Source organism: Tenrec ecaudatus, chromosome 5 (genome assembly GCF_050624435.1).
Source record: "Tenrec ecaudatus isolate mTenEca1 chromosome 5, mTenEca1.hap1, whole genome shotgun sequence".
Lineage (NCBI taxonomy): Eukaryota > Metazoa > Chordata > Mammalia > Afrosoricida > Tenrecidae > Tenrec > Tenrec ecaudatus.
In genome coordinates, this window is record NC_134534.1 from 145759021 (window position 1) to 145785233 (window position 26213).

Here is a 26213-nt window from a genome sequence, read left to right on the forward strand (position 1 = left end):
ATTTCACAACATGGAATGTGATTTCAGTTGGGGCACAAAAGGCTGCCAGTGTTTCAGTGTGGGGCAGGAGGATGCTACAGAAGTGGCAGGTTTCTACACGGTAAGCCAGGGTTAGACAGACCAGTCTTGTTTCTAGAAGCTGCACTAGAATCACATTCCCATGGCTCTCTAGCCCACACAAAAACACAGACACACGTCCTACCTTCTCCCGCGTCCTCGGTGACAATGGTGAAGGTGGCGGTTTTGTTGGCCACTCCGTACACCAGGCCGGGGCCGTAGGCAGACACGCTTCCACTGTTGGGGTAGTTCACGTAGAACTGGAGCGGGCTCTCTTGGGGTGCAAAGGACACAAACAAGATCCGTTACAAAGGGCGCACACGCCACGGACAGCTCGCCACAAGCACAGCCCCATCCCCAGGTCGGCTTGGCGTCTTCTGTGCAAAGGCAGAGGGTGAAAGCCCGAGAGGGCGAGGGAGTCCCCATCAGAGGCACCCAACGGGGTACCCCTCCTTCAATCATGACGCAGGAAAATCTACCCCGAGTCCACGCCAGGTGAGGGAGGTGGGGCAGAAGCAGGGGATTTGGCTCAAGTTGGCAAAGACGGAGTGAACCTCTGAGCTGCATGGAAGATGGAGTTCCACCATTGGCACTACATCCCTCTCATCCCTACGAGAGGGAGCGTGCTGGGAGAGGCCCTTTGGAGAGCCATTTGTCAGCACCTTTCGAACTGTGAGGCCCTATGTCTAGGAATCTATCCTCGGGGTGATTCCTACACAAGGGCTTTCATTTCCGTATGGTTCAGAGGCAAACGAGGAAAAGATCCCAGAGTCCAGTAACACCAGAACCAATCAGCCACGCAGCTTCCACCCAGCCAGCTGTACTCCCTGGCTTTCAGAGGTGGTGAATGCTTAGAGACAGACTGCCAGGCCTTCTTCTGAGGCATCCCTGGGTGGGTTGGACTGTGGTCCTTTTGTTCAGCAGCCAAGTTCTTAATCGTCTGTGCCACCCAGGCACGCCTCGTACAAAACACACTGGCCTGTTCGTGCAGCCCTTAAAAGAAGGGGGACGGGGTGTAGTACCTACATTGAGAGATGATCTGTAATGGGCTACATTAAAAAGAATCGTTTCTACACAGGACTTATATTGATACAGTATCTCAATTCGTTAAAAACAAACTGTGTGCATGTTTGTAGGAAGCACTGGAGAACACCTGGAGAGGCACCTATTATACTTGCCATGGAAATTGAAGGGAAACCAGGAATTCGCTTTTTTACATTCACGGTATCTCAATCTTTAGAATATTGACACAGGAGCAGATAACGCAATTTTACTTTAAGCAAACATCACACACGTTACGCTCAGGTGCACACTATTTACCCCGGTAGTATACACAGTCGCATTAACTAAAGCAAACGTCAGACCAGGTGATGTATCTGCAGGGCCTATCACCAAGGCCTAATCTTGCCGATATTCAAATTGCGCTGAGAAACCGATGTGAAAAATGGCCAACCACCAAACAAGGGGGGGTGAGTGGAAATCCAAAAAAATGAGCCTATGATATAATCACTCCGTGAAGAGACTGAGACGTCCCCGTTCAGGAGACGAACACAAACAGCGAGAGGGGAATCATGCTCTCCAACGCCAGCCTGGCAGAGGCCCACAAACTTGATCAACAGCACGCTCCACGGAAGCCCAGGTGCCCTCGGTGCTGCTGGTGGCTGGGCACTGGGAACGAGCTCTATGGGGGACAAGTGGGCACGAGGGGGCTGCACTACGGATGCCAGCACTCTGCTCCCGCCATTCCTACTCCTGAGGGAAGTGGTGTCCTCAAGGCTTAGGAGAAGCTGGGGACCCGTGTCCTCAGCAAGGGACATGGCTAGCTACAAAACGGTGCGTCCGCAGGGGGAAGACCACAGAGCAGCGTGCTCTGGGCATGGACGGCTCTGCTGGACACAGTGTTAGATTGAAGGAGCAGGGGCAGCACTGGGTGTAGAATTTAGAACAAAAACTAGCTGCTGCCACCGATGAATTTCCAACAGGGACTTTCTCACAAGCAGACTGCCAGGTCTTTCTTCTGAGGTGCTTCTGGGCGAATTGCAACCTCCAAGTCAGCAGCTGAGCCCACGGGCCACTTGCAGCACCCTGGGACTCAGCATGTAGGACTGGCTGCTGTTTATCTTTAAGAAAGGGTGAATGGGGAGGGGTTAAAAATCTGTATGCTGTTCCCTAGGGATTCCTCAAGATTCTCTGAAATGGAATAGAATGAACTGAAAACCAATACCAGTCAAGTTCAAAGAGCAGGCAGAGGAGCACAGGGGTGGGGCAGGTACTCTCACTGCATTGTTTTAACTTTCACAACCGAGAAAGGGGTTCCCTAACTCAGACCGTCGGAGTAGTAGCGAAGAGAGGTTTAAATAACTTAAACAAGAACACTGCGCTGGACAACTGGCTCACAGAAACGGAACTAAAGCTGGTTTTCCTTGTCCCGGGCTCCAAGACACCCAGGCACTGTGTCCTGGTCTCCCGAGCACCCTTCTGCACGCCTCGGGCCTCCTCGCAGGGTGCAGCCTGGCCTGGAAAGGCCCTCACGACGCTGCTCGTCTTCCTCCCAGCAGCTCACTCTCCAGGAGCGCTGCACAGCGACGCAGACACAGAGCCCCGGTCTCAGGGACCCGATCCACAGAGGGGCAGCAGCTCTCCTGGAAGCGCCAGCCGGCCCTCGGCCTTGCGAGACCTGCCACCGAGAGTCATCCAGTCAAGTTCCTGAGTCCTGCTGGGCCACCCCGGCCCGACTCACCGGGGATGTGGCTGCCCATGTATTTGATGTGCATCTCGTGGAGGCCGACCTCGGTGGGGGCGTACCGCACGGTGACCGTGCCGTCCTTGTTGTCCACAATCTCAGGGGTAGCCGTCTTCCCGGAAGGCATGTGGACCTCCCCTAAGATCGCAGGGAGACAGGACAATGAGGCCTTCAACAGCTTCCCCGGGAGAGGCTGCGCAGAGGCCTGGGGTGCCTTCGAAGTCAAGAACACTCGTCACTGCCCCAAGCGTCCAAGCCCCACAGCGGGAAGAGAGCCCGATTTGCTTGTAGACCCGCTCCCTCCGGATCCCACAAAACACAGCCGAGCTGGAAGCTCACACGGGGTTTGACCAAGGCCACGAGCACAGGAGGCTGAAGACAGCAGCAACTCAGAGAGCAGCCAGCCCGAAAGGAGGCTGGAGAGAGAGACAGCAAGTCCTGTGGAGGAGACGCCGGCGCCACGGCAGATGGGGGCAGGCTGGAGACAAGGAGAATGCAGGGCGACCTGGGGGACAGGATAGCCCCGGGAGGGGGGGTCTGGGCACAGCACCCTCAGGCCCCAAAGTATGGCAACTGGCCCGATTGCAGACATACACAAAGGCACACAGACCAGTCTGTCACCCCAGGGTCTCATGAGCCAATGCCCCAAGTCAAGAACTGAAGGTGCCTGGCTAAGGAGCCCTGGTCTGGTGGACGCAGGGAGCCACCTTCCTGTACTTTCCGGCACCATTCTGGAGAGCCGACAAGAGTGAGGGAGAGGGAGACAGCTTTGTCAGACGGCTTACCGGTGATCTCTCCTTTCCGGACTGCGAACGGGATGACCAAGTCGAAAGGCTTAAATCCCAGGCCGTTCATGTCACTCACTGGGACATAGGCCTCCTCAGTTACCTGAAACAGGGAGCAGGGGTCACCAGGTCAAGCGGACAGCAGAGTGGGCAGTGAAAACACCCAGGGGCTGAGCAGCTGGGGATTTTGCAAGCCCACGAGCTGGGATCGGGGGACATGGCTGCCCCGGGGGGCGTCCAGGCTTTGTGGATTGGCACCTGGGTTGCAGGGCAAAGCCTGAAGGGTTTAAGACATCAACGCACTGACCAATTACTAGAAAGCCCTTTGGCCGTGTGCTTGTAAAATCCCCAGCCTTGCCCACAACACCAAGGAAAGGTGAGAGAGCATTGTCCGGGCGTCCCAAGAGGCTCCACCTAGAAAGGTTTAGTTGCTTGTGGCCTGGAAGAGAAGGTGCATTTTAAGTGGTGGCAGCGCGTAAAGCAGCGGCTTCCCCTGAACAGAAACCCAGTGAGGCAGCGGGGGCGGTGAGAGCTAGTGGGCGGGAGACGGCTGTCCATCTTTCTTGTTACACACAGAGACATACCAGGCCTAGCGTGATCACAGACATGACATGACCGGGGGGTGGGGGGGCATTCATGGAGTGCGCACGATGACACCAGGGGGGGTGGCTTATCACAGAGAAAGCAGGGGCGCTGTGATGGGCTGATCGGAGGGGCAGAAATGAATGACCAGGACACCCAGAGGGTTGAAGCAGTCCCCAGAAGCAGGCCGCAGCTTTTCTGAAATGAACACAGAACAACAAAAAGGAAAGGGAGGCAAAAAAAAAGTGTACCCAGGGCCTGAATCCGGGGGGACATGCATTTACCACCGGCGCCTCCTCCACGGCCGTGACTTCCCCATCTGTGGCCTGGTTGGTGGCAAATGGAGATTAGTGGGGAATCACATTGCAGGGATATTGTTACCCAGAAGACACCTTGCCCTGAGCGGGGCAGTGGGCTTGGGTAGAGCATGCAGTGTCGATGTCCTCCCCTCCCACTTGCCTCCAACGCCAAATCCACTGCCCTTTGGGATGCACAAGCCCCACTTGGGAGATGGAGCCGACCTGAGGACACAGGCAGGGCGCAGGTCTGCGCTCCGGGGGAGGAGGCCTGCTGGTAACCAAGGAGGCAACTCCGACCCCCTCTGTCAGGGGCCCGTGGCATACAGGACTGGCAATCTGCACAGCGGGGCTGGTGAGGTCATTCCAAGTGCTGGGTTTTAGGGACCTGGGGCACACTGAGGTCCCCATGGGGTGCCGCTGTGTGCTCCCATGAATAAGACACAGGGAAGACAAACATCAGTCTTGTCGCTGCAACACGGGACTGGGGAAGGGGACTTTTTCCCTGCTAGGCGAGGGGTTAATGCTTCAATGCTTCAAATAAATAAATTTGTTAGTAAAAGGTAAAGCCTTAAATGTCCTCCAAACCCAACAGATCCACTAAGGGCCTGTCCCCCGTGCCCGTACCCCCTGGTGCCCTGCCTTGACAAGATCTCTGGGTCGCTGCTATGCAGGGGATGCGCCCATGCTCATCCTTTCCAGGTGTTTTGCCATCGCAGAAAGGGGTCTTTACTGAAACGTCTGGGCCCCCGCTCCTAGGGCCCTCTCAGATTCTCAGATTGAGAGAGGCTGACTGGTACCCTTTGACTCCAGCCCTCCCAAATGCCGAGTCACAGCTAAGCCAGTGGCTTCCCTTCTTGTGCCACGTGTGCCTGAGGCATCTGAGCCAGGCGACTGTGGTCTCTGTGAGACACTGGCTAGGAACAGTCTCGGGCAGCCACGGCCTTCGGGTCCCACTCCTGTAGGGGAGGCAGGGAGCCTGCCCAGCGTAAGTCAACGACCAGAAAGTCGGTCTGTGAGGGAAGGCTGGAAAGGGGGAGAATGCAGACCCAAGTCAAGTCGTTTCATGCCTTCAGCAGGAGTCAGAGGTCAATGTGCGCACACCCTGGGCTGCTGCTGGCCGTGGTAGCTGCAGTCCCTGACGGTCCACACCCTGGGAAAGCTCTGGTTCACAGGGACCCTTTGCTCTTCTCATTTTTATCTACAGGGGTTCGCTGGCTGAAAACAAGACTATTCTTCCTAGTCCGTCTGCTGAAATCTGAAGCCGCCGCTGACAGACAGGTGGGGGCTGTGTGTGAGGCGCACTGGCTGAACGGGAAATTGGGTCCTCCGCAATCAAACCACTCACTGCTGTCGAGTTGGTTCCTACTCACAGCGACCCAACAGGACAGGGTGGAAGTGCCCTGAGGGTTTCTGAGACTGTAACCCTTCATGGGAGTAGCAAGCCTCGTCTTTCTCCTGCAGAGCAGCTGGTGGTTTCAAACTGCTGACCTGCTGTTAGCAGCCCCATATGTAATCCACTAGGCCACCAGAACTCCAGGAAGGTGAGAATTCTACCACTGAACCCACTACTACCTGCAGGGACCATTTACAGGTCCGGGCTCTGGCCTGCCTGCTCAAACGGTCCTACACATCTGACACTGATTTTCACATGCAAACCCCCCCAACACGGCCTCCACCCAGAGGGTGCTCTTCCACCCTGCCCAGTTCTAACCAATCACACAGAGCCTGCCCCGGGCTGAAAACAGATGCTTCGAGTGGCATAGGGGATCCTGCTCTGTAAACAAGAAACACATAAGCATTCTAGCACCACTCCCCTGCAGGAGAAAAACCACTTCCCGAACATGGTCAAAAGATGACAAGTGTTTACATACTCGAGACATGAAAGAGCCTCCCAGATCTCAGGCAACATGTTTACAGATAAACAGATGTCTAGGAAAGGAGGGGAAAAAGCTATAACAGATTATAATCTGTTTGGAAGAAAGTCCTTCTGTTTAAACTGGAGTCTGCTTGCCCCTCCCCACGGCTGCAGAGTGAAGTAATTATAAGGCGGTTTGTAGGCTGTGCATGGGGTCGGGTCATTAGGGGCGAGGAGTGTTTGTGGTCAAGTGTGGCTGCGGAGAGGGAGATGGCGTGGCACTCGGCGCCTGGCCCTATTCAGACGACCCTGGAATCTCAGAATGCCCTCCCGGGTGAGTTGGTCAGCAGCGCTGAAGGACTACCTAGCTGGGACAGAAGAGATGACAGCCACTTGAAAGAGCAGATCAGAAACCGAGGAGCAGCGAGTTTATGTGACTTGGCTTCTAGGGAAAGAAGGGGGAGGAAGGTCATGCGACTTGAAGACTGTCCCCAGTGTCACCACGCGTAGAAGTCGCTGAGTGGACGTGTGCTCTGTGTATTCTCAGGAAGAACTGCAGCCAAACGTATGAGCGAAAGCCATCAACACACTCGTGGTGTTTGAGGGTCGAGTGAGAGAATGCACCTTGGGTTTCTAAGCCATGCTCTTGTGTGAAGAATTTTAAGAATTGGAAGAAGAGGTCAAAGTCACTCAGAACTTTCTAAAAATGTATTGTGGTAAGGATCATACAACTCTTCTTGACCTGATTGGACTATTAAATGGTGTGACATGTGGATTATGTCCCAATAAAACTGTTAAAAAAAAAAGTCTCTCAGAACTGAAAATTAAGGATCCTAGTCATTCCCTAGCTCAGACATTTGCATAATGGTTTCCTTTGCTCCAGATGTTCCTAGTTTCAAAAGACAAGGCATTTCCCCCTCCTTCCCCCAATAAGCAAAACACAATCAGAGGTCTTGGAGTCCTGGGGCATGAGAGCCAATTCCCCAGAGAAAGCAGCATCCTCTCTCAGCCAGCCAGAGCGGCTGGGAGATGGCGAAGCTAGCCTTTATAAAAATATTCTGTCCAAGTGGACGTCTCTGAACAGGGCTTAGGACAGATGCTGCCCATGTCCTGCCTTGGTGACCAGTAAAATTTCCTAAGGGTCCATTAAATCAAAGAGTCTCTGAGTCTCCAGAGATTACTCTAGAACTCCACAAAGTCAGGGCCGCCTTAAAAAAAGCAGGCGTGGCCCCAGCCTGGACGGAGTACATCTGGGCTCTTAGGTCCGTGCAGAGAGCGATCTGCTCTGGGGGAAGAGTCTGCCTTACCATGACAGTGAAGGGGCTGTTGGGAATATCCACGCCACCAAAGCGCACGTAGATCACGTAGGTGCCTGGCTTGGCAGCAGTGTAGAAGATGTCGTAGGTGCCATCCTTGTTCTCAATGACCTCGGCCTCCGCCTCGGTGCCGTCCGGAGTGAGAACCGTGCAGGTCACTTTCCCCTTCCCGGCAGTCTTGGCGTCAACCACGAAACCCACTTCCTCACCCGTTTTCACGGTGGAGGCGATTCCAGGGCCTGCGGAGAAACGCGGTCAGAAGAAGAGAAGGGGCGAGTCCGCGCCAGGCACTCACTTGCCCTGGAGGCTTCAGAACACATCCCACTCTTTCACATTGGGGGTGGGTGGGCACCCAGAGAACAGGTGGGGGTGGTGCTGCTGCAGGTGGGAGCATTTCATCAATCACTTATAAAATAAGGAAGACTGGCTTCTGAGCACCAACCAGATGTGACACCTGGGTCACCAGCGTTCAGGGGGTGGGGAAACAGGATCACCAAACATCCTTTAGTCACTTGCTAGGGACTGGGTACGTAGAAAAGTGAGCAAGACATAGCCCCGACTCTCAAGGAGTGTGCAGTCTAGTGGATGAAGACACCGAGAATGACAGGTCAACCAAAGGCAGAGAGTATGTTCCAGCACAGAGAACCTCTCGCTTTTCAGAGAATTGCCTGCTCTGAGAATTTCTATCACACAGTTGACACTCAGACAGAGGGCTCCCTGAAAAAAGGAAAAGTGGGGGGGGAATAGAAGGCTGCATTCTGGCAGGCACTCTTGGCTAGGGGAGAGTGAGAACATATTCCATCAATGACCAGTTGACTCTGTCTCTCTGATTTGTGGCACCCCTTAATGAAGGATTTACACGGTATCAGGGAAGACAGGAAATAGAAACTGAACAGAGTGCAGTGGAAGAGGAGCATGGAGCTGATCGACGGAGCATCTTGAAGGTGTAGTTCAGGGTTGTGTAGTTCAAGGCTGAGAAGAGGGTTCAACTGGGACAGAGTTGGAGGAAGGGGCAAGGAGGAAGTTCCCACCCAACATTAGCCCTCAGGGAAGCACAGACCATCCAGTTTATCACTGGCAACCAGACCGAGGAGGTGTGGCATTGACTTCAGTGCCTGCCGCTGTGGGTTTCCCAGGCTACAAATCCTTCTGGAAGAGGAAATGTCACCTTTCTCCCACACAGTGGCTGGTGAGGCTGAACTGCCAACCTTGCTGTTAACAACCCGGCACTTACTCCACCGTGTCACCACGGCTTCTGGTGGCACTGACCAGGAGTTCAACATTTCTTCTCCATTTGGGCCCTGAGTGAGTGGGGGAAAGGTTAAGCCGGGTGATTTACAACCTTGCCCCAAAGGCCAAAAAGATGGCCTCTGTGCAGAACTGATGGAGATGACACATCTTTTGTCCCCCACCCCCAACTTGAAGAAATCAAGTTTGCTTCCATTTCACAGATGGGAATTCATGTTTGGCAATCTGCCCGAGCAGCATCACAGATCCCCTGCCCTCAGGATGCTTTTCAAAAGGAAAGAAGTGTGCACTCAAAGAGCGGCCTACTGGAGATGTGAGAGATTGGGGTGCTCTTGGAGAAGTCATCAGGGACCTAGGAGTAATCCCCAAGGGCTGAGGGCGAGCCCGAGTTTGTTCAGGTGTTTCTCTAACACTGACCCGAGTTGCTCTCGGAGCCGCCTTACAGCAGAGATGTGCTGCTTTTCAGGAGACTCGCCACCCCAGTTTGGGGGCTCAGCAACCGTACCCAATTCAAAAGTGGTATTATTAATAGCTACCATGTGTCAGGGACTGGGTGAAGCAGTTGTCCTGCCTGACCTCACTCCATCTTTGCAATAACCCTGTGGAACACTCTCTGATCTTTTAGAGAGTTTCATGAATCTAAATTGGCCCCCCCAAAATAACCTTCAATGAAAACCTGACTGTAGCTCAGGGAGACTGAGAAACTCGCCCTGGCCCTAGGGCAGCTAAGTGGCAGCAAGCACCTGGCAAGCCCATGGCTTTCGGACTCCAAGGCCCCACCGCCGACCCCGATGGCACTCACCGGTGGCCAGGCACTTGCTAGCATCGCCTGTCTGCGTGGCCCGGATGCGGTAAGGAGAGAGCGGGATGTTGTCCCCGCCGTAGGTGACCCCGATGGAATAGCGCCCGGTCTTGTCAGGGATGTAGGTGACAGCATACGTGCCATCTTTGTTGTCCTGGACAACGGCTCGTTTCGGTTTTCCCTCTTGGTCCTGTGGGTCACAGAAAAACACTCCATGGGGTCAGCAAGATGAAGCAGCTTTTCGGGGAAAAGTTGGTGCTCAGTCATTAACCCCTCTAAGTGGGAGGGGCGGGGCTTGGTATAATCTTAAGGAGGGCAGGTGACGTTCACTCAAGTTCAACCCCTCCCCCTCAAACCCGGGGACGTAGAGGGAGATTAGTGCAGCGGAGGCTCCGGCTGGCAAGCCACCATTTCTGCTCTTGGTCCTCTTCAGTAACAGGCCCCGCCTCAACTCGGCAAATTCAACAGGAATACAAGGCCTGCGGTCCTTGTCATTAAGTGTGGCTGTGTGACTTTGACCAACTTTTGTCAACTGAGATGAAAAAGGAAGTCTTATTTTACGCGGGCCTGAGAGAGGGCTGCTTAAAGGCTTGGATACAGCTGGGAACGTCCTGTGACTCTGCTCCCTCCTCCTCCTGGCCTGCCAAGCATATAAGATGGCTGGAACATTGGCAGCCTTTGTTGGTCCAAGAGGACAACTTAAGGACAGACAATAACAGAGCTGGAGTCTGCTTCCATCATGAGCCTAGGAGTTGCCCAGGTGGCTTAGCCAGGTGGCAAGGATGACTTGTAGAGAAGGCTTCTTTCACGAGCTAAAGGACGGTAATTCCAGGTGTTTAAGCCGTTCTTATTTGAGGGTTTCCTACAATATATGCAAAATTTAGTCCTAACTGACCCAATGGAAAATTCACACATCTCAAAATAAAACCACAGAAAGATATGCTACAAAGCAAAATGCGGAAGATTCCCCCCAAACCCTCCCCTCGGTGAACGTGTTTATTCTTTTCTAGGTACCGACTCTTTGATGGGAAAAGCTAGCCAACATTTCCATCCAGTCAGGAATAGACGGTTCAAACCCATGTTCTTATCCCTGGCCCGGAAATGTTGTCCCATCACGAAAGTCTGACTCCAGAAAGCAACGCAGAGTTACCGCGATCTGCACAGCGAGCAGGCCTTCCCCGGCGTTTCTGGCATCGATGGCGAACTCCACGGGCAGACTGGCGGGCACGCCATATGAACTGAGGCCGGGGCCGCTGGCAGTCACTTTGCTGGCATCATATGTGGGAAGCACCTTGACCTTAAAGGGACTGACACACACACACATCCGGGTCAGGACACGCATCAGCCAACTTGAAGGGGAACGGCTACAACCAATGACAAGTTTCGTTTAAGAGCCTCAAGTCCAGCAGACATCTATAGTTCCGAGACAGTAACTCGTAAACCGGTTTTACCCTGAGCATGTTCTTGGCCAGTGGTTTTCAACCTTCCTAATGCCACGACCCTTTCATACAGTTCCTCATGTGGTGCTGAACCCCAACCATAACATTATTTTCGTTGCTACTTCATCACTGTCATTTTGCTACTGTTATGAATCAGGCGACCCCTGGGAAAGGGTCATTTGACCCCTAAAGGGGTTGAGACCCACAGGTTGAGAACTGCTGTTCTAGGGCATGTGATTTGGGGAAGAAGAGCTCCCAAATTTGCTCGGAAAACATGGGGTTCAATGCGTTTGACACACTTGTTGTGCTACTTTATCTTATCCTCTTATTTTCTACTCTGTTGATAAATGGTACACTTTATATAGCTAGAGATGTATGTCAGGAAGCTTTGGTGGCATAGTGATTATACGTTGGGCTGCCAACTATTGGGTCAGCAGTTTGAAACCACCAGCTGCCGTGCAGGAGAAAGATGGGGCTTTCTCCTCCCCTAACGTTATGGCCTTGAGGACCCGCAGGGGTAGCTCTAACCTGTCCTATAGGGGCGCTAAGAGTTGGAACTGACTTGATGACAGTTAGTCTGGAAAGTTTGGGAAAGCTTTATTTAAGGAGAGGAGCCCTATTGGCATCGTGGTTATGAGTTGGGCTGCTAACCACAACATTAATAGTTCAAATCCACCAGTCGTTCCTTGGAAGAAGATGGGACAATTCTGCTGCATCCTATAGAATCAAATCAATGGCAGCGAGTAAGGAGATACTCAATGAGCTGCTAACTGTAAGGTCAGCAGTTCAAACCCATCAGCCAGGCTTGGGGAGAGAGATGAGGCCACCTGATCCCTAAGATTTACAGCCTCAGAAAACCTACATAGTGCATAGGGTCGCTATGAGTTGGACTCATGGAGTGGGTTTTTGGTTTATCTTTTTTTTTTTTTTTTTTAGATCTACTGTATACTTCTATAGAAAGTGAAAATTTTATCTCAAGGAGGGTGGTCAGAATCATTTAGAGGCGGTTCCATGAGCAGGCAAGCGTAAGCAATGTTCCTCGTATCAATCAGAATGAGGAACTGGGTTTCTACCCATCATGGGCAGATGTGGTTGCTGTCAACCAGACCCTCGAGTAAAGATGCAAAACTTGTGGGACACTGCAGGCGCTGCCTTAAAGAGTTAGATGTAGAGACACATGTGGGCCAGCAATCCTACCCCCCAGCATCCATCCTACAGAGGGAAGTGGACATCTTTGCCCTAGTCAGAAAGCTACTTGCAGGGCTACTGATTTCTTCAAAGATTCCCAACTCCTTCATTCCAGCTTGCCTTTCAATTAAAGATGGCTGAAGGAACGGGGGGTGGGGGTGGGGTGGAGGTACCACGAGATCAGGGGCCACCAACACCCACGCTGTGTGGTAAGCCCATGGTGAACATACAGGTTCTTGGTGATGATGGATGGGTGGATGGGTGGGTGGGTGTATGGACAGGTCACCAGAGTAATGCTGGGCCCCTCTTGAGCCTGGTGTGGACACTCTCCTCTGGTGTCAGGCGCTCACCTGCGTGGGATTTCTTCATCAGCATACTTGACAGAGATCATGTAAGGTCCTTCCTGGGATGGAGTGTAGGTCACTGTATGTGTGCCGTCGCCGTTGTCCATCACAGTCACTGGTTCCACCAGGCCTGAGGACAGGGACATAAGGTCTGAGAACCGACCAGGCCTTCCCTCCCCCTGGGTCCAATTAGAACTGAGCTCATTCTGAGAGCTACCCGTTTCCACTGAAGAGCAACAAAAACAAGCAGCCCCTGATCACAGGTCTAAGGAATCACACAAGCGAGGATCCCCAATTCATGGTTGCAGAAACGACCCCAAGATGCACTAAGCCTGGTGCTGACGGAAGTACACTGGGTCTGCCCTAGAGTGTAATCACGGAGACTGTCTGCGCTTCCTTTTGCAGGAGTGCGGTGAAGGTGGGCGGGCAGACAGGGCACATCTTTGCAACTGGTTAGGCATGCTGGAGATTTGGCAGTTTTATGCTGGAGATTTGGCAGTTTTATTCTGGAGCTGAGAAAGGGCCCAAGCATCTAGAGCTCTACAGAGCAAAACTAAGCAAGGTCTGGCCAGTCTTGAGCAAAGATCACGATGGGCCAGCAGGCTGGGTACAGGTGCAGAGGAGGATGCCAATCTCATAGGGTGGGGCGGGGTGGGGTGAGCGACCGGCAATGTAACGCCACCTGTGGGGGCTGGTTAGAGACTGTGTCAAGGCATCACCAAGGCATGCACTGGGTTGTTAGAGGCCAGATCCAGTTCTGCACGGGAGAGTCCGGGACGGGCCACCTGCAGGCAGGCGCATCAGAGCATGGCACCCTCATTACGCAAAGCAGAGGAGGCAGGCAGCACAAGCCGATTTTGGAGGGGAGGCCAGCGCGAGGCGAGCGGGTTACATCAGTGAGCATCAGCCAACAGAAAAATGCAAACCTGTCTCCATAAAGTCACCCTTCGGGTCACCTTTAAAGAACTCAGAAATGGCTTTCAAGGGGCTGCTCCTGGACTGGGAATCCGTCTCATCAGCTAAAATTAGAAGGTTGTTACTTGAGGGGCGGTCCTCCAGGAGAGAGACTGGGCTTGGGGTGTCACTATTCTCGCTCTCCCTCTCTCTGATCTTAGAGCTTGGTGGTGGTGTGATCGTGGAATCAGATTCTGGCCCCATAACCTCACTTCCCACAAACCACGTCTGCCCCGAGCTTCAAAAGGCATGACCTCCTGCTGAACCCTATTAAGGAGAAGGTTCCTCTTCAAAGGAGGAAGCCCCCCACTTGCCACTGCCTCCTGTGGGAAACAAGGGCACATCGCTGGGAAAAATCGGATTCTTGAAGAAATTAGGAGCACGGCACATGTGAAATGTGGTCACTTGCCCAAAAAAGGGCGAGTTTCTTTGCTCTTCAGGCTTTGTCCCCAGGAGTGGCCTGCTAATCTTACCAAACCCTAACTCCAGGCTGGCAACTCGGGCAAGTCCAACCACCATTTTCCCCAGGGAGCTAGGATAATGACAGGGCGGCCCACAATGGGAGTCCAGTACCTGCCATTTCCAGAGATCCCAGATCTGTTCCACTGAGCACCTGGGCAGCTCCGAGAGAGCCAGTATCCCTGAGCACATCACCCACCCAGAGCCAGTCCAGCCCAGCCACTCCAGCACACAGGGCAACAATGAGAGCAGTATCAGAGGAGCCAGGCCATACCCCACCTGCTTCCCCTAGCCACTTAGAACATACATCAACTCAAAAAGAAACGTGGGGCTGCATTACTGGATGAGGTAGCACTTGGCTGCTAATCAAAAGGTCGGCAGTTCAAATCACACCAGTGGCTTGGCAGGAACAGTGACCTGGCGATTGATCTGCTCTGTAGAGAAGATGGCCTGGCAACCTATGGCCTATGGGCGCCTCTCCTGGGCCACATTGGGTCGGTAAGAGTCGGAATCCACTTGGGGACACACAGTGACCATATTATCACATGGGGAAAAGCACAGGCCATGGGAGGGACAGCAGGTCCGCCTACCTTCATGCAGGAATCTGTACTGTTTAGCTGAAATAGTGAACTGTAAAGTCATTTAGGAAAGTCAAGGTCACCACCAAAGTGCTCACATGGGCCAGAAAGATGGCAGCAGAAAACAGGACACATACTCACCTCGTGGGCCCATGACCCTCACTTCCAGCGGGGCCAGGCCAGCTTTGCTGGTGTCCACCGTGAAGGACTGCTGGATGTGGGCTCGGACACCGGAGCCCATCCCGGGATCGGCAATCTTGACCTTGCTGGGGTCCACGACGTCCTTCACAGGCACTCTGAAGGGGCTGCCTGGAAAAAGAGGTCACAGGACTCTGAGCACAGCCCACCAACAGCCCAGAGCCCACCTCACGCGTGCCCAGAAGCACGCCCTCGCTGCGGCCCGAGGTCTTGACTGTGCAAGCGTCCCTCCAAGCACCCCAGGCTCGGAACGGAAAGCAGCAGGCGGGCCATTATGAGAGAGGACATCCGTGTACTGTGGGTACAAGGCGTGTCCGGAGCACTAGGAGGCACCGACCTAGTCTTGGGAGCCAGAGACGCATCCCAGTAAGCTGAGACGTGCGAGTGGGCGGCGGGTTTTACCCGGGAAGCAGCTGGAATGGTGTCTCAAAGAGAGCTCAGCAGGGGCAGAGGCCTGGAGGTAGGGGAGAAGGGACTGAGAGAGGAAGCTGGGTGGAGGCGGGAGTAGAAAGGGCTGGAGAGAGGGCCCACTCCCACAAACGGAATCCCCTCTCTAGTGGAGTAGGCACCTCTGAGCACTCATGGGCGTTTAGGTCTCCTGGCCATCAGGAGGAGCTCTGCTCAGCCCCTCGGCAGGGCTGATCCCATGGGGGACCATGGGGGTGGCTGACCCTTTAAGGGTGCTGCTTTTAGGACTGAATGTAGGATGATCATTATTTGCAAGAGAAGCAGTAAACAGAGAACAAGGGTACAGCCAGAGAGCCTCATGGGATATGCCCCAGGAGGGGCACAAGAAGATGCTCCCAGAGGTGAGCCAGAGACAAGCATCCCGGTGTCCCAGCACCATCCTTGGGCTGCCAAGACCACCACCATGCAGCCGACTGTCCCTCATGAAGTGTGGCAAAGTTAAGGCGGACCAGGAAGAAAGGCCTGGCAATCTACTCCCCCAAATCAGTCAATGATACCTCTATGGCCTCTTGGAGGGGCACCAAGTGCTAGTCGAATAACAGTTCACAAAGACAACTTCCCACAGCCTGCTTTGGTGAGTAGCGACTGGGGTCTTTCAAGGCTCATGAGCAGCTGCTCTAAGGGGCAGTCATTGGTCCATCTCTGTGTGGCATGAAGAAGAGTGACAGAGATGGAAAGCCATATGAGAACAATTAGTCCGAGGCACTAGTGGATCGCACAAACATCAGTCTACATCCCTGAGACCAGCAGGACTAGATGGTGCTCGACTGCACTAACAACAGCTCTGGAAAGGATCGCACTGGAAGCTCCTGGATAGAGTGGGAGAAACATGTGGCCCACGACAAACCCATAAGGGATCAGACTTACTGAGTGAACACAGACTATGGCCTTAACCCTTTCGGAACCGAACTCCCCCCATGGTGGGGTAATCAACGATTCAAAGCAAGGGCAGCATTCACCCAAGGGTAGTGTCCAGCGGGTTGGGGAAGGAGCAGAGCAGACACAGAGAGGAAATAGGTACGTGGTGGTACATGGGGGATTCCAATCGACAAACTGACAGAAAACGTGTATGAACTGTTCAATATAAACCTGGTGATCGATCTGTAAACCCCCACCTAATGGCCCCATCTGTAATCAATGAAGAGGACAGGGCAGGGGGATGCCATGCGTTGGTGGCCAACACAAGGCAGCTACGAGCAACTGCCATGAACACTGAAGTGTCTCTGCTCCCTGTCACAGGAGGTTTCCACTCTGGGCTGGGGTGTCACAGAACCAAGGCCACACAAAGGAAGCCGAAGCCTGACTTTCTAACAAGAGCTGGGTTTCAGTGGGTCAGTGGCATCTAACCTTTCAGCTAAGTGAATGAAACGAACGGCTGGAACTGGAAACGGCGAGTACACGTGGGCCCTTTCTGTGGGTTAGTAAGACAAAAGGGAATTCTATCTACAGAGTGACAGCTGGGGATTCCAATGTAAATAGGTGACAACAGACCAACAGCCCACATACAAGTCAGAATCCCCTTTGAAGGGTGCCCACCTTAACACACGGGCAGCCAAGAACCAACAAGCAAAAGTAAACGCGTTTAGGTCTACGATGGTGAATTCAGAGCCTTATCTGCCACTAGCCCCACTCCATGCCCTCGCAGACATCATTAATCGATCACAGCAGCCCTTCTACCTGATGTGCTGAGTCCCAGGCTGTCCAGTGTTCTAGGTAGTACTACCAACAGACGACAGCTAACCTACCACAGGAAGCCAACATGTCATCCTTGGTAAAGCAGAATGCTTTGTGTAAAGGAACACCAGGTTTATGCCGGGTCAGGAGAAACTGGGCTAATATGAAATCACCCAGAATCCCCATGGAAGCAAACCAGAAGCTGTTGGATTACTAAATGCTCCACAGAAGCACCTCCCAAGTGAAGGCAACCAACAAATATTTTATTAAATACAACGGCCTGGGAAAGTTCTAGGGTCAGGACGGGCTGGCAGTCTTGTTGGAGAGACACCAGATTCTGAAGCCCAAAGGAGCTCTCCACAGCTGGTGGGAAAGCCCCAACGAGGCCTGTCTCTCTGTGTGTGAAGGCAGCCATGTGCCTCAAGTTCATGGGTCAGCCAAAAGGACTCAAGTCCTCAAGCCCTTCTGTAAGGGGAATTCCTAAGCTGGGAGCACCCAGCTGACTTTTCCCATCAAAACAGCTCTGTGGCCTCAACAACCTGAAGACGCCTGTCTCTGACACCCTCTGCCTGCTCGAGCTGCTGTATCTTCGAAGAACAGCCTTGTAATCTCCCTGGGTGTCCCACTCCCTCTCCGCCCAAGGGCTGCGGGGCTGCAACAGTGAAACAGGATGTCACTGGGCACTGGGCACCCATCAGCGCCGGTAACTCACGTCTTAATCCCACACGCACCCCAGCGAGCTCTCCCACGGGACGCCGTGCATCTGCCTTGTCCACCTTAGCCACTGAGCTGCTGCTAGCCACAAGGCCAGCAGTTCAAAGGCACCAGCTAGCTGGCTCCTTAGGAGAAAGACGTGGCTGTGTGTTCCCATAAAGATTTACAACCTTGGAAACCCTACACGAGGTCGCCATGAGTCCGAATCGCCTCATTGGCAATGGGTGTCTGAGTGCTTATAGAACAAACGTTAATGTATCTTGAATGAGCTACAAGGGCAAATTTGAGGGGAATCACAAAAAAAAAAAAAAAAAAAGGGCACTGCCGTTGAGTGAATGCCGTCTCATGGCAACCGTGGAAGACGGAATTGAACTGCCCCCGTGGGCTTCGGAGACTAAGAAAGCCCATGACTTTCTCCCTTGAAGCAGCCAGTGGTTTCAAACTGCTGACCCTGAGGATCGCAGCACAACATGGAACTACTGTGGTGGCACCAGTGTTTGCCCATGAGTGTGAAAGAAGAACGGGAGAGGGTACACACAGATGCACATTTGCACTTGGTAAAAGGAGCAGAGTGGACAGAAACAGAAAAGCATGTGGTCAGTGGGCACCTCAGCCCATCCAGACCCCCAGCAACAGGTCCCAGTCTGCTGCCCCTCTCAGCCTCCAAGTACAACGTGGACCCATCAACCTCTCCACCACCGCCCCCCCCTACCGTTTCAGAAGGTCTGTCGCTGTCCTGCCACACCTGAGACACAGTATCAGTGACGTACAACAGCCCTGGGGAGGGGGGGGGGTCCTCGGCTTGTGTTTGTGTTTGAATGGAACCATATACTCATTGGCCCTCTCAGCAAAGAGTTTCTGCTCCTGGAGGTTGAGAGTTGGGGGCCCTTCACGACTCCAGTCACAGTTTTTCATTGTTGGAATCCTTGACAGCCAGGCCTCTTGATCAGGCCAGGCTTTTTTCCCTCCAGGGACACCACTGAATTGTCAAGACCGGGAGGGAGGGTGCTCCCAGATCTCATGCACAGAGGCCAGAGACGCATGCACACTGCACAGGGCAATCCCAAACAAAGACTCTTCCAACCCAATGGCAGTGGTGCTGAAAGAGACCACCTCTACTTCACATTACACACACTCTGCTGTGCGATGGAAGAAAAGCGTAAAAACAAGCAGCCAAGTTCGTGTCTCTATCTGCTACCAGGGTTACCAGCAGAAGAAAGAAAACCCCACCAACAAGAAGCAAAGCCTACCTCCCTATTGGATGAGAACTGAGCACAAACCAAAGCAGAGTCGCCGGTCTTATAAAGAACCCAGCTTTCTACAGATAGGAATCAGAAACACAGGGAACCCAGGGAGGATGATCCCTTCAGAACCAGGGGTGTGAGTGGCGATACTGGGAGGGTAGAAGAAAGGTTGGTTGGAAAGGGGGACCCAATTACAAGGATCTACATGTGACCTCCTCCCTGGAGGACGGACAACAGAAAAGTGGGTGAAGGGAGATGTTGGACAGGGCTAGATATGACAAAATAATAATTTATAAGTTATCAAGGGTTCATGAGGAAGGGGGAATGTGGAGGTAGGGGAAAAATGAGGACCTGATGCCAGGGGCTCAAGTGGAGAGCAAATGTTTTGAGAATGATGAGGGCAATGAATGTACGAATGTGCTTTACACAATGGATGTATGTATGGATTGTGATAAGAATTGCATGAGCCCCTAATAAAACAATTAAAAAAAGACCCAGCTTTCCCTGAAATCAAGAACTAGGAGGTCGTTCAACACACACTGCACACACACGCGTGCACACACACGCCACATCTCCATTTCTAGTCAAAACTCTGAGCCATCACTTTTTTGCCATATTACAAAATAAAGTGCTATCTCTATTTTATGCTTCAGATGGTACTGGTCCTACTGGCAGAGTCCCTGGGGAAGACCAGCAAACTCAAACCTGCTCTCCTGCAGTAAGTAACAAAAGCTTACCAGGGATGTGGGCACCTCCATACGTGATATTAACGTCGTAATCTCCCGCAGCAAAGGGGATGTACTCCGCACTGCAGCTGCCGTCCTTGTTGTCCCTGCAGTTTATCTTCGACTCTGATGGTCCCTCCACAGTTATGCCAAGCCCACCAATGCCTGCTCCTCTGCAAAGCGTGGGAGAGGAAGCCAAGGGAAGCATGACCCAGGCGAGTTCATACAAGACTCACTTAACATGCCTGTATAAGGCACCCTGTCGAGCCAACCCAACTCAAGGACTGCGACCCCGTCCCTCAGACCTCTCTCTCACTGTTGCTGCCGCTGTGTGCTGGCGAGCCTGATTCCAACTCACGGTGACTTTATACGACAAGGGACAGCTGCACCGTAAGGTTTTCCTGGGCTGTTAACTTGAACCAGACGGTCAAGTTCAAACCCACCAGCCACCCTGAGTCAAGGCTGTGGCTTCTGTTAAGATTTATGACTTGGGAAACCCCAGTCCCACTCTGTCGAATGGGGCCATTATGAGTCAGAGCCGACGTGACGGTAGTGGCATCTTCCCTGGGACAGATCAGCGGAGGGTCAAGAGGTGTGGTTCAATATAAACAAAGAGAGCTTTGACCTCCCCCTTCCCATCATTTATCCTGCATTTGTTTTCCTATCTGAGCGCACTGGTCAGGAGCTACGAGTACAATGCAGGCATGTGTCTTGTGACCAGTTTTCGCAGGCATGTGTATAATGCCTCACCGAAGCACAAGACTGGCAATGTAACTCTGCATTGCCAAGTTAAGGAGCCTCTAACCAGTACTCGTTTGCGAAGCAGCTTTCTGACTACCATCAAAATCGATTAGTACCTTTGCGCCATTCCCGGTCATTCTCCGTAACATATATCTCTTCACAGAAAAGAAATCAATATCATGGAGGGGACGGGGGAACCACCCCCTTCCCAAAGTTTGGGACCTAAGCTCATGTGTGGAATACACCCAGAATAAAATATCTTGAACACACAGACCCCAGGGCCTGGCTTACCTGGTGACCACAGTGAAGACGTTGGGCTTGTGGGTAAAGGCCTCTTTCAGTCCAGGTCCTCGGGCCTGAACCCGGGATGGCTGGCAGCCCTCGGTTACAGCCACTTTGAAGGGACTGTTTGGGATGGGCACATCATCGTACGTCACCTCCACGATGTGCAGGCCTGTTTACAACAGACAATATACATTTTTCATGTGTGTCCCCTGCAGGTGGAAATGACACTCTACTCCGGGGAACGAGCTTACATGCAGGTCTGTGTATCATGTATGCTATGTTAACCGAATGAGCAGACTGAAAGGCAGTAATGAGAGTACTCTCAGATTAAATATAAATATCAACGCCTTGCGCTCTGTTTACTCGGTAGCCACCCAGCCATCCCTGTTGGCAGGGGGGCCCCCCCAAAGCAAATGCCACCCACTCAGTATTCAGGTCAGCTCATCTCAAACATACTATCCTGACTTCACCCAGCCATTAAGCAAGAGACAGAAGAGACACCCCGAAATAGAAGAGACCCAAATCCACGAAACACTGAAAATGTCTCCATTGAAAATGCATGGGAAACGGGGCCGTGTGAGGCTCTAAGGCAGTGGTTCTCAACCTTCCTAATGCCATGACCCTTTCATACAGTTCCTCATGTTGTGGTGACCCCCAACCATAAAATTACTCTCATTGCTACTTCACAACTGTCATTTTGCTACTATTATGAATCGAGTGACCCCTGTGAAAAGGTCGTTCGACCCCCAAAGGGATCTCGACCACAGATTGAGATTCACTGCTCTAAGGGTTTTTGCTTTATGCTGTTTTATCCAAATGTCTTGTTGCAATTCTTATGATTCAGGAATGAAATTAATATGTTTTAGGGTGCCAGCGCATCCCCCCATGCCCTGCTCAGTCAGTCTGAGGCGCTGTACACCCCGGCCATTTGCCATGCACGAGGGTCAGCCAGCCAAGCCTGGAGCGGCAGGGACCCTGCAGGAGAGAGAGCATCCGCATCGCCAGTCTCCCACAACGAGCCTCTGCTGAGTCAAGCTGCGTGGACAGGGCAGGTGTTGGCGCCAGCCATCGGGAGAAAACCGGCCAAGCTCAATCAGAAGGGGCACCAGGTCCCAGGAGAGGGCGGCTCACCTTTCTCAAAGGGCGTGTACTCCACCTGGTAGGTCCCGTCGGCATTGTCTGTGACGCAGCACTCGGTGGCAGCCCCTGAGGGGTTGACAATGTGGGCCGTGATGTGGTCCCCACCGACCTGGGTCAGGGTCCGCGAATCCACTGTGAAATCAGTGGTGGCTTCACGAAACACATCTGCAGAGCAGACAGACAGACGAGGATGTCACCATGTCACCAACACCGCTGACCCAGGAGCAACTTCCAGGTCCAAGGCTCTTGGCACTTCAGAATCCAAACTCGGAGCCCTGGAGTCAATGCCAACTCATAGCAACCCCGTGGGTTCCCAAGACTATAACTGTTCAGGTGAGTGGAAAGTCCCGTCTTTCTCCTGCGGAGCTGCTGGTGGTTTTGAACTGCCGACCATGCAGATGGCAGCCCAACGAGTAACCACTACACCACCAGGGCTCCTGTCGGCACTCTCCAACACCAATCCCACTGGCACCGAGCCCATCCTGACTCAGTGCAATCCTATACAGCCAGCCTCATTTTCCTCTCCTGAAGTGGCTGGTGGGCTTGAACCACTGAAGGAGGCTGATGTTCCATCCAGACCAGGGGCCCTGAACCATTCTGCATAATCCCAGCAAAGGCAGACAACTGATTTGTCTGGCTCTCAACATCAGAAACGTTACCCCAACCCTTCTTAAACCTGACCCCAATGCCTACCCCACACCCTCCCTCACCCTTCTACGGACCAGGTCGGGGCTAGGGCAGGTCAGAGAATGGGTGGGCATCTGCTCCGTGGCACTTGGCTTAGCCAGCATTGTTTTCAACTTTTTCAAGTAGGCATCAACAACTGAATACGCTGCCTTTCCACATACAAGCCAGGGTCTTTGGCTTCTGAAAAAGCGGCACCCGTGCTGACAGACAAGGCTGGGCCTGTCCCCTAACAGGAGCAGAAGTGGGAGTCAGGCAGCTGTCAGCATTTGGAAATGCACCAGGTTCACCCTTTGGCTCTGGTCTCCCTGTGCCCCTGACACAGGCGTCTCCCTGGGAACACTTCCCTACATCCCGCTGGGTCCTGCCAGCCCCTGAGTTTGCAGCCCTGCTTAGGGGGTGGGGGGGTGGTTTCTAGCAGTCCTTAGACCTCTCTCTTTTTCAAGCGGCTCACCTTTCCCTTCTATCCCTGGCCCAAAGGCCTTGACCCTGCTGGTGTCGATGGCAGGCTCGATCTTGACCCGGGCAGGGAAGTGTGGCACGGGCTCCCCACCGTACTTCATGGTCAGCGTGTACATGCCGGCGGTCAGAGGCACGTAGGTCACTGCGTAGGTGCCGTCTTTGTTGTTCTGGATACTGACTTCTGCTCTCGCTCCCGAGTCTGAGACAGCCTCCAGGCCCAGGGCCCCAGGCCCCGCTTCTGAACAGTCAACGCTAAGCAGCCCGGCCTCACCCACTTTTCCAGGCTCCAGACCTGGGCCGGACACCACCACCTTGGAGGGGTCGAAGGGCATCTCGATGTCGGCTTTGAAGGGAGAGCCAGGAATGTGAACGTCTTCAAAGAGGATGTTGACAAAGTACTCCCCGGGCTTGGTGGGGAGGTAGGAGACCGAGCAGGTCCCGTCGCCGTTGTCGGAGCACTCGATCTTGGCCTCGCACGGGCCCTCCACGGTGAGGCCCAAACCGCCCGTGCCAGCTCCTTTGGTGTCGATGGTGAACTCGGCAGGCTTGCCCACAAGGCCGCCTTGGAGGCCAGGCCCATGGGCCTTCACCTAAGTGGAGAGAGGGCAAAGGTCAGCGTCTCCCTGGCCAGGACACTCAGCCAGCACTGCTTCCCACATCTGCAATCCTGCACTTCACGGTGAGCGAGGGATCCTCCTCCACTGTCCAACTCATGTCTGCCTGCCTCTCTTTCTCCCACATCCACACGCGGACACACATTGAGGCAAAGGGTTGGGGACACGCGGGTGTGAGCTCAATCAAATGGCTTCCTGCTGAAGCGTTGAGCGGCCCTTAGGGGTCAGGCACTTCCATCACCCTTTCTCCTGCTGCTCCTGGCTATTGGCTGGAGACCCCACGTGAGCCACCTGCCTTAAGCACTCTCAGAAAGGCGTTCACAGCCCTCACTGTTGCTTTGGTTGCTGTACCTCGCTCAGCAACTTCTATGCAACAACCGAAAAAGATGAAAAAGCCGTTTTTAACGCAAGGGTTGTGATGAGGAACACTTCCCCACCCGGCTCACCCTCTGAGCGTACCCTTCACTAGTTGGCTTTGGATCGAGTACTGTAATTACTCAGACAGATGAGGGACTGTCACTCGGGATGGGAGGGTGAGAAGAGGGGCCGGGGCCCCTCCTTCCTACCCAGGGGACCGTGTTTTTACCCTACAAGCTGAATTACACAATAAAGAACTGCTGCCAGCCCCTGGGGGCTGCCGGTCATCACAGCCTGGCTTCTAAAGACAGGAGCAGACAGACACAGTGCTCTGTGAGGTATAAACCATAGAGGTAGTTAAAAACAGTGAAGCTATTGTTTCTCGGTGTATCCATCGAGGTCAGCACACTTCTGGGGCTGGTATTCCTGTCTCTCTGAACCCTTCCCCAGTGGAATCTGATGTCCTCTGACTTATACCAGGCCAACGTGGCAAATTCGACGTTCCCATCAGGATCCTTTGATATAAAAAACAGTCTGAAGAGGCAAGATCGGGGCTGGGAGTGAATGGGGCAAGGCTTCCCAATTCCCAGATTCGCAGAGGGCAGCCCTGGCTACGCTGGATAAAAAAAGTTCTCCGTGGAATTTCCTGGCCATTTCTCACCTACACAGTCTTTCATTTCCCCCTCAACATCTCCCTAATAAACCTCGGGGATGTGTCCCATGTCCTCAGAAAGTCTGTCAAGATTCCTCCTGTTTTGTCCCCAGGCCGAGCCGACCTCTCTGCCTGGAATTGACCTGGCCCCGCAGGGGCCCGGGAAAGCGCTGTGCTGGTCAGATCTTGTTTGGAAGGCACCTTTGAGAAACTAAGACAAGTGTGTTCCTGAGAGAACTCGCCTGCAGTCACCCTCGGAGCACAGACATGTGTAACCACGCTTGACCTGGAATACGCCTGTGCGTCTATGTGCTGGAACCCTGCGGCTGTGCCTCCTGACTTGAGAGAATGAGAAGCCATCTCACACACACACACACACACACACACACACACACACACACACACTTTCTGAGTCTGACCTTGCTGGGGTCTGGCGGCAGGGAGGCCTCCACCGTGTAAGGGCTCCCGGGCACGGGGTGTCCATCGTAGGTGACATCGACGGCATAGAGCCCCTCCTCCCGAGGGATGTACTTGGCTGTGCTGCTCTCCCGGCCGGCCACGGGTGCCACCAGGCATGGCACGACCTTCCGAGAAGGACTGAGGATGGTCACGTCCAGTTTCCCCTGGCCTCCGGCTCCCTTGGTGTCAACGGCGAACTCCTGGTCCTTCCCAACTTCCACTCCTGCGAAAGAAGAACAAGCCTAAGTGAGCAGCTGAGCCTTTCCTGAGCAGGAGGGAAAGAACAGGTGTGTCAGTCTCACTGGCCAGCACTGTCCTTCTCCAGTGGCCAGTCCAGTGGAAGGCCAGCGAGGCGAGGGACACTTGTGGTGAAATGGACAGACACAATGGCCTCAGAGACGGATGCAGTGAGCTCAGGGATGGCTTGGGACCCAGCGGCGTCAGGCTGTCGTGCGCATGAGGCCGCCATGAGGGGGTGCAGACACAACAGCATCCAACAAGTGCCGCGGGCGACGGCTGCAGCGGAGGCTAAGCAGCAACGAGTTCGGACAGTGGGCCCCTCAGCCTCACTGACACCCAGAGCGAGGCCGTCATTCACGGCGGTGAGAACAGCTGGCTTTGACTGAAGGTGTTTACACCCCATACGTCTTCCCTTCACTACCATCACTCCCCTGCAGCGTAATGATTATTAACCGTCAACGTAAACAGGGAAACTGAGGCTCAAGGGGCTTACAGAGCTTGTCCAGGGCTTCCTGTCCACCAAGCAGTCATGCTGGGAACGTAACCTACATTCACCTAACCTCCCAGATGACTTTGCTGACCGCCAGATGACAGCCTGACACGGTCTTCTTGGGTGTTGATTTTGCATCCAAACGGCCCATAAACCCTGTTTGGTTTACTTTTTCCTTCTGGGTAGCAAAGTCAGTCCTGTCACTCCCCACAGAGAAGGCGACAGTCAGAGAGCTGGCAAACACGGGGCACTGAAGTCAGCTGAGAGCTAGCTCACTGGGCCACAAGAACTTTGGCAGACCCCTACAAAGCGGCACTACGGGAGAGGTCATTCGACTTGATTACAGCGGTTGACTTGTTTGGAAGTACAACAAGGTGAGCGTAAAGCCCTACAGCCCAAAGGGCATGTGCTTTTCCC

General features: G+C 53.5%; 1 protein-coding gene across 2 annotated transcripts in view; it reads right to left on the minus strand.

Annotated features, from left to right (window-relative positions):
• Nucleotides 1–26213, minus strand: part of FLNB (filamin B) — a 145452-nt gene that overhangs the window by 22931 nt on the left and 96308 nt on the right. The window contains exons 20-33 of one of the 2 annotated variants that reach the window (XM_075549990.1): nucleotides 25027–25289; nucleotides 22977–23574; nucleotides 21830–22003; nucleotides 20705–20867; nucleotides 19685–19845; nucleotides 14791–14958; nucleotides 12665–12788; nucleotides 10838–10994; nucleotides 9688–9877; nucleotides 7629–7876; nucleotides 4419–4493; nucleotides 3586–3688; nucleotides 2798–2938; nucleotides 203–331 (exon numbers count right to left, since the gene is read on the minus strand). In XM_075549990.1, coding sequence (XP_075406105.1) covers nucleotides 203–331; nucleotides 2798–2938; nucleotides 3586–3688; nucleotides 4419–4493; nucleotides 7629–7876; nucleotides 9688–9877; nucleotides 10838–10994; nucleotides 12665–12788; nucleotides 14791–14958; nucleotides 19685–19845; nucleotides 20705–20867; nucleotides 21830–22003; nucleotides 22977–23574; nucleotides 25027–25289 — 2694 coding nt within the window. The remainder of the gene's footprint in view (nucleotides 1–202; nucleotides 332–2797; nucleotides 2939–3585; nucleotides 3689–4418; nucleotides 4494–7628; nucleotides 7877–9687; nucleotides 9878–10837; nucleotides 10995–12664; nucleotides 12789–14790; nucleotides 14959–19684; nucleotides 19846–20704; nucleotides 20868–21829; nucleotides 22004–22976; nucleotides 23575–25026; nucleotides 25290–26213) is intronic. The other variant, XM_075549991.1, reaches the window with a different exon arrangement.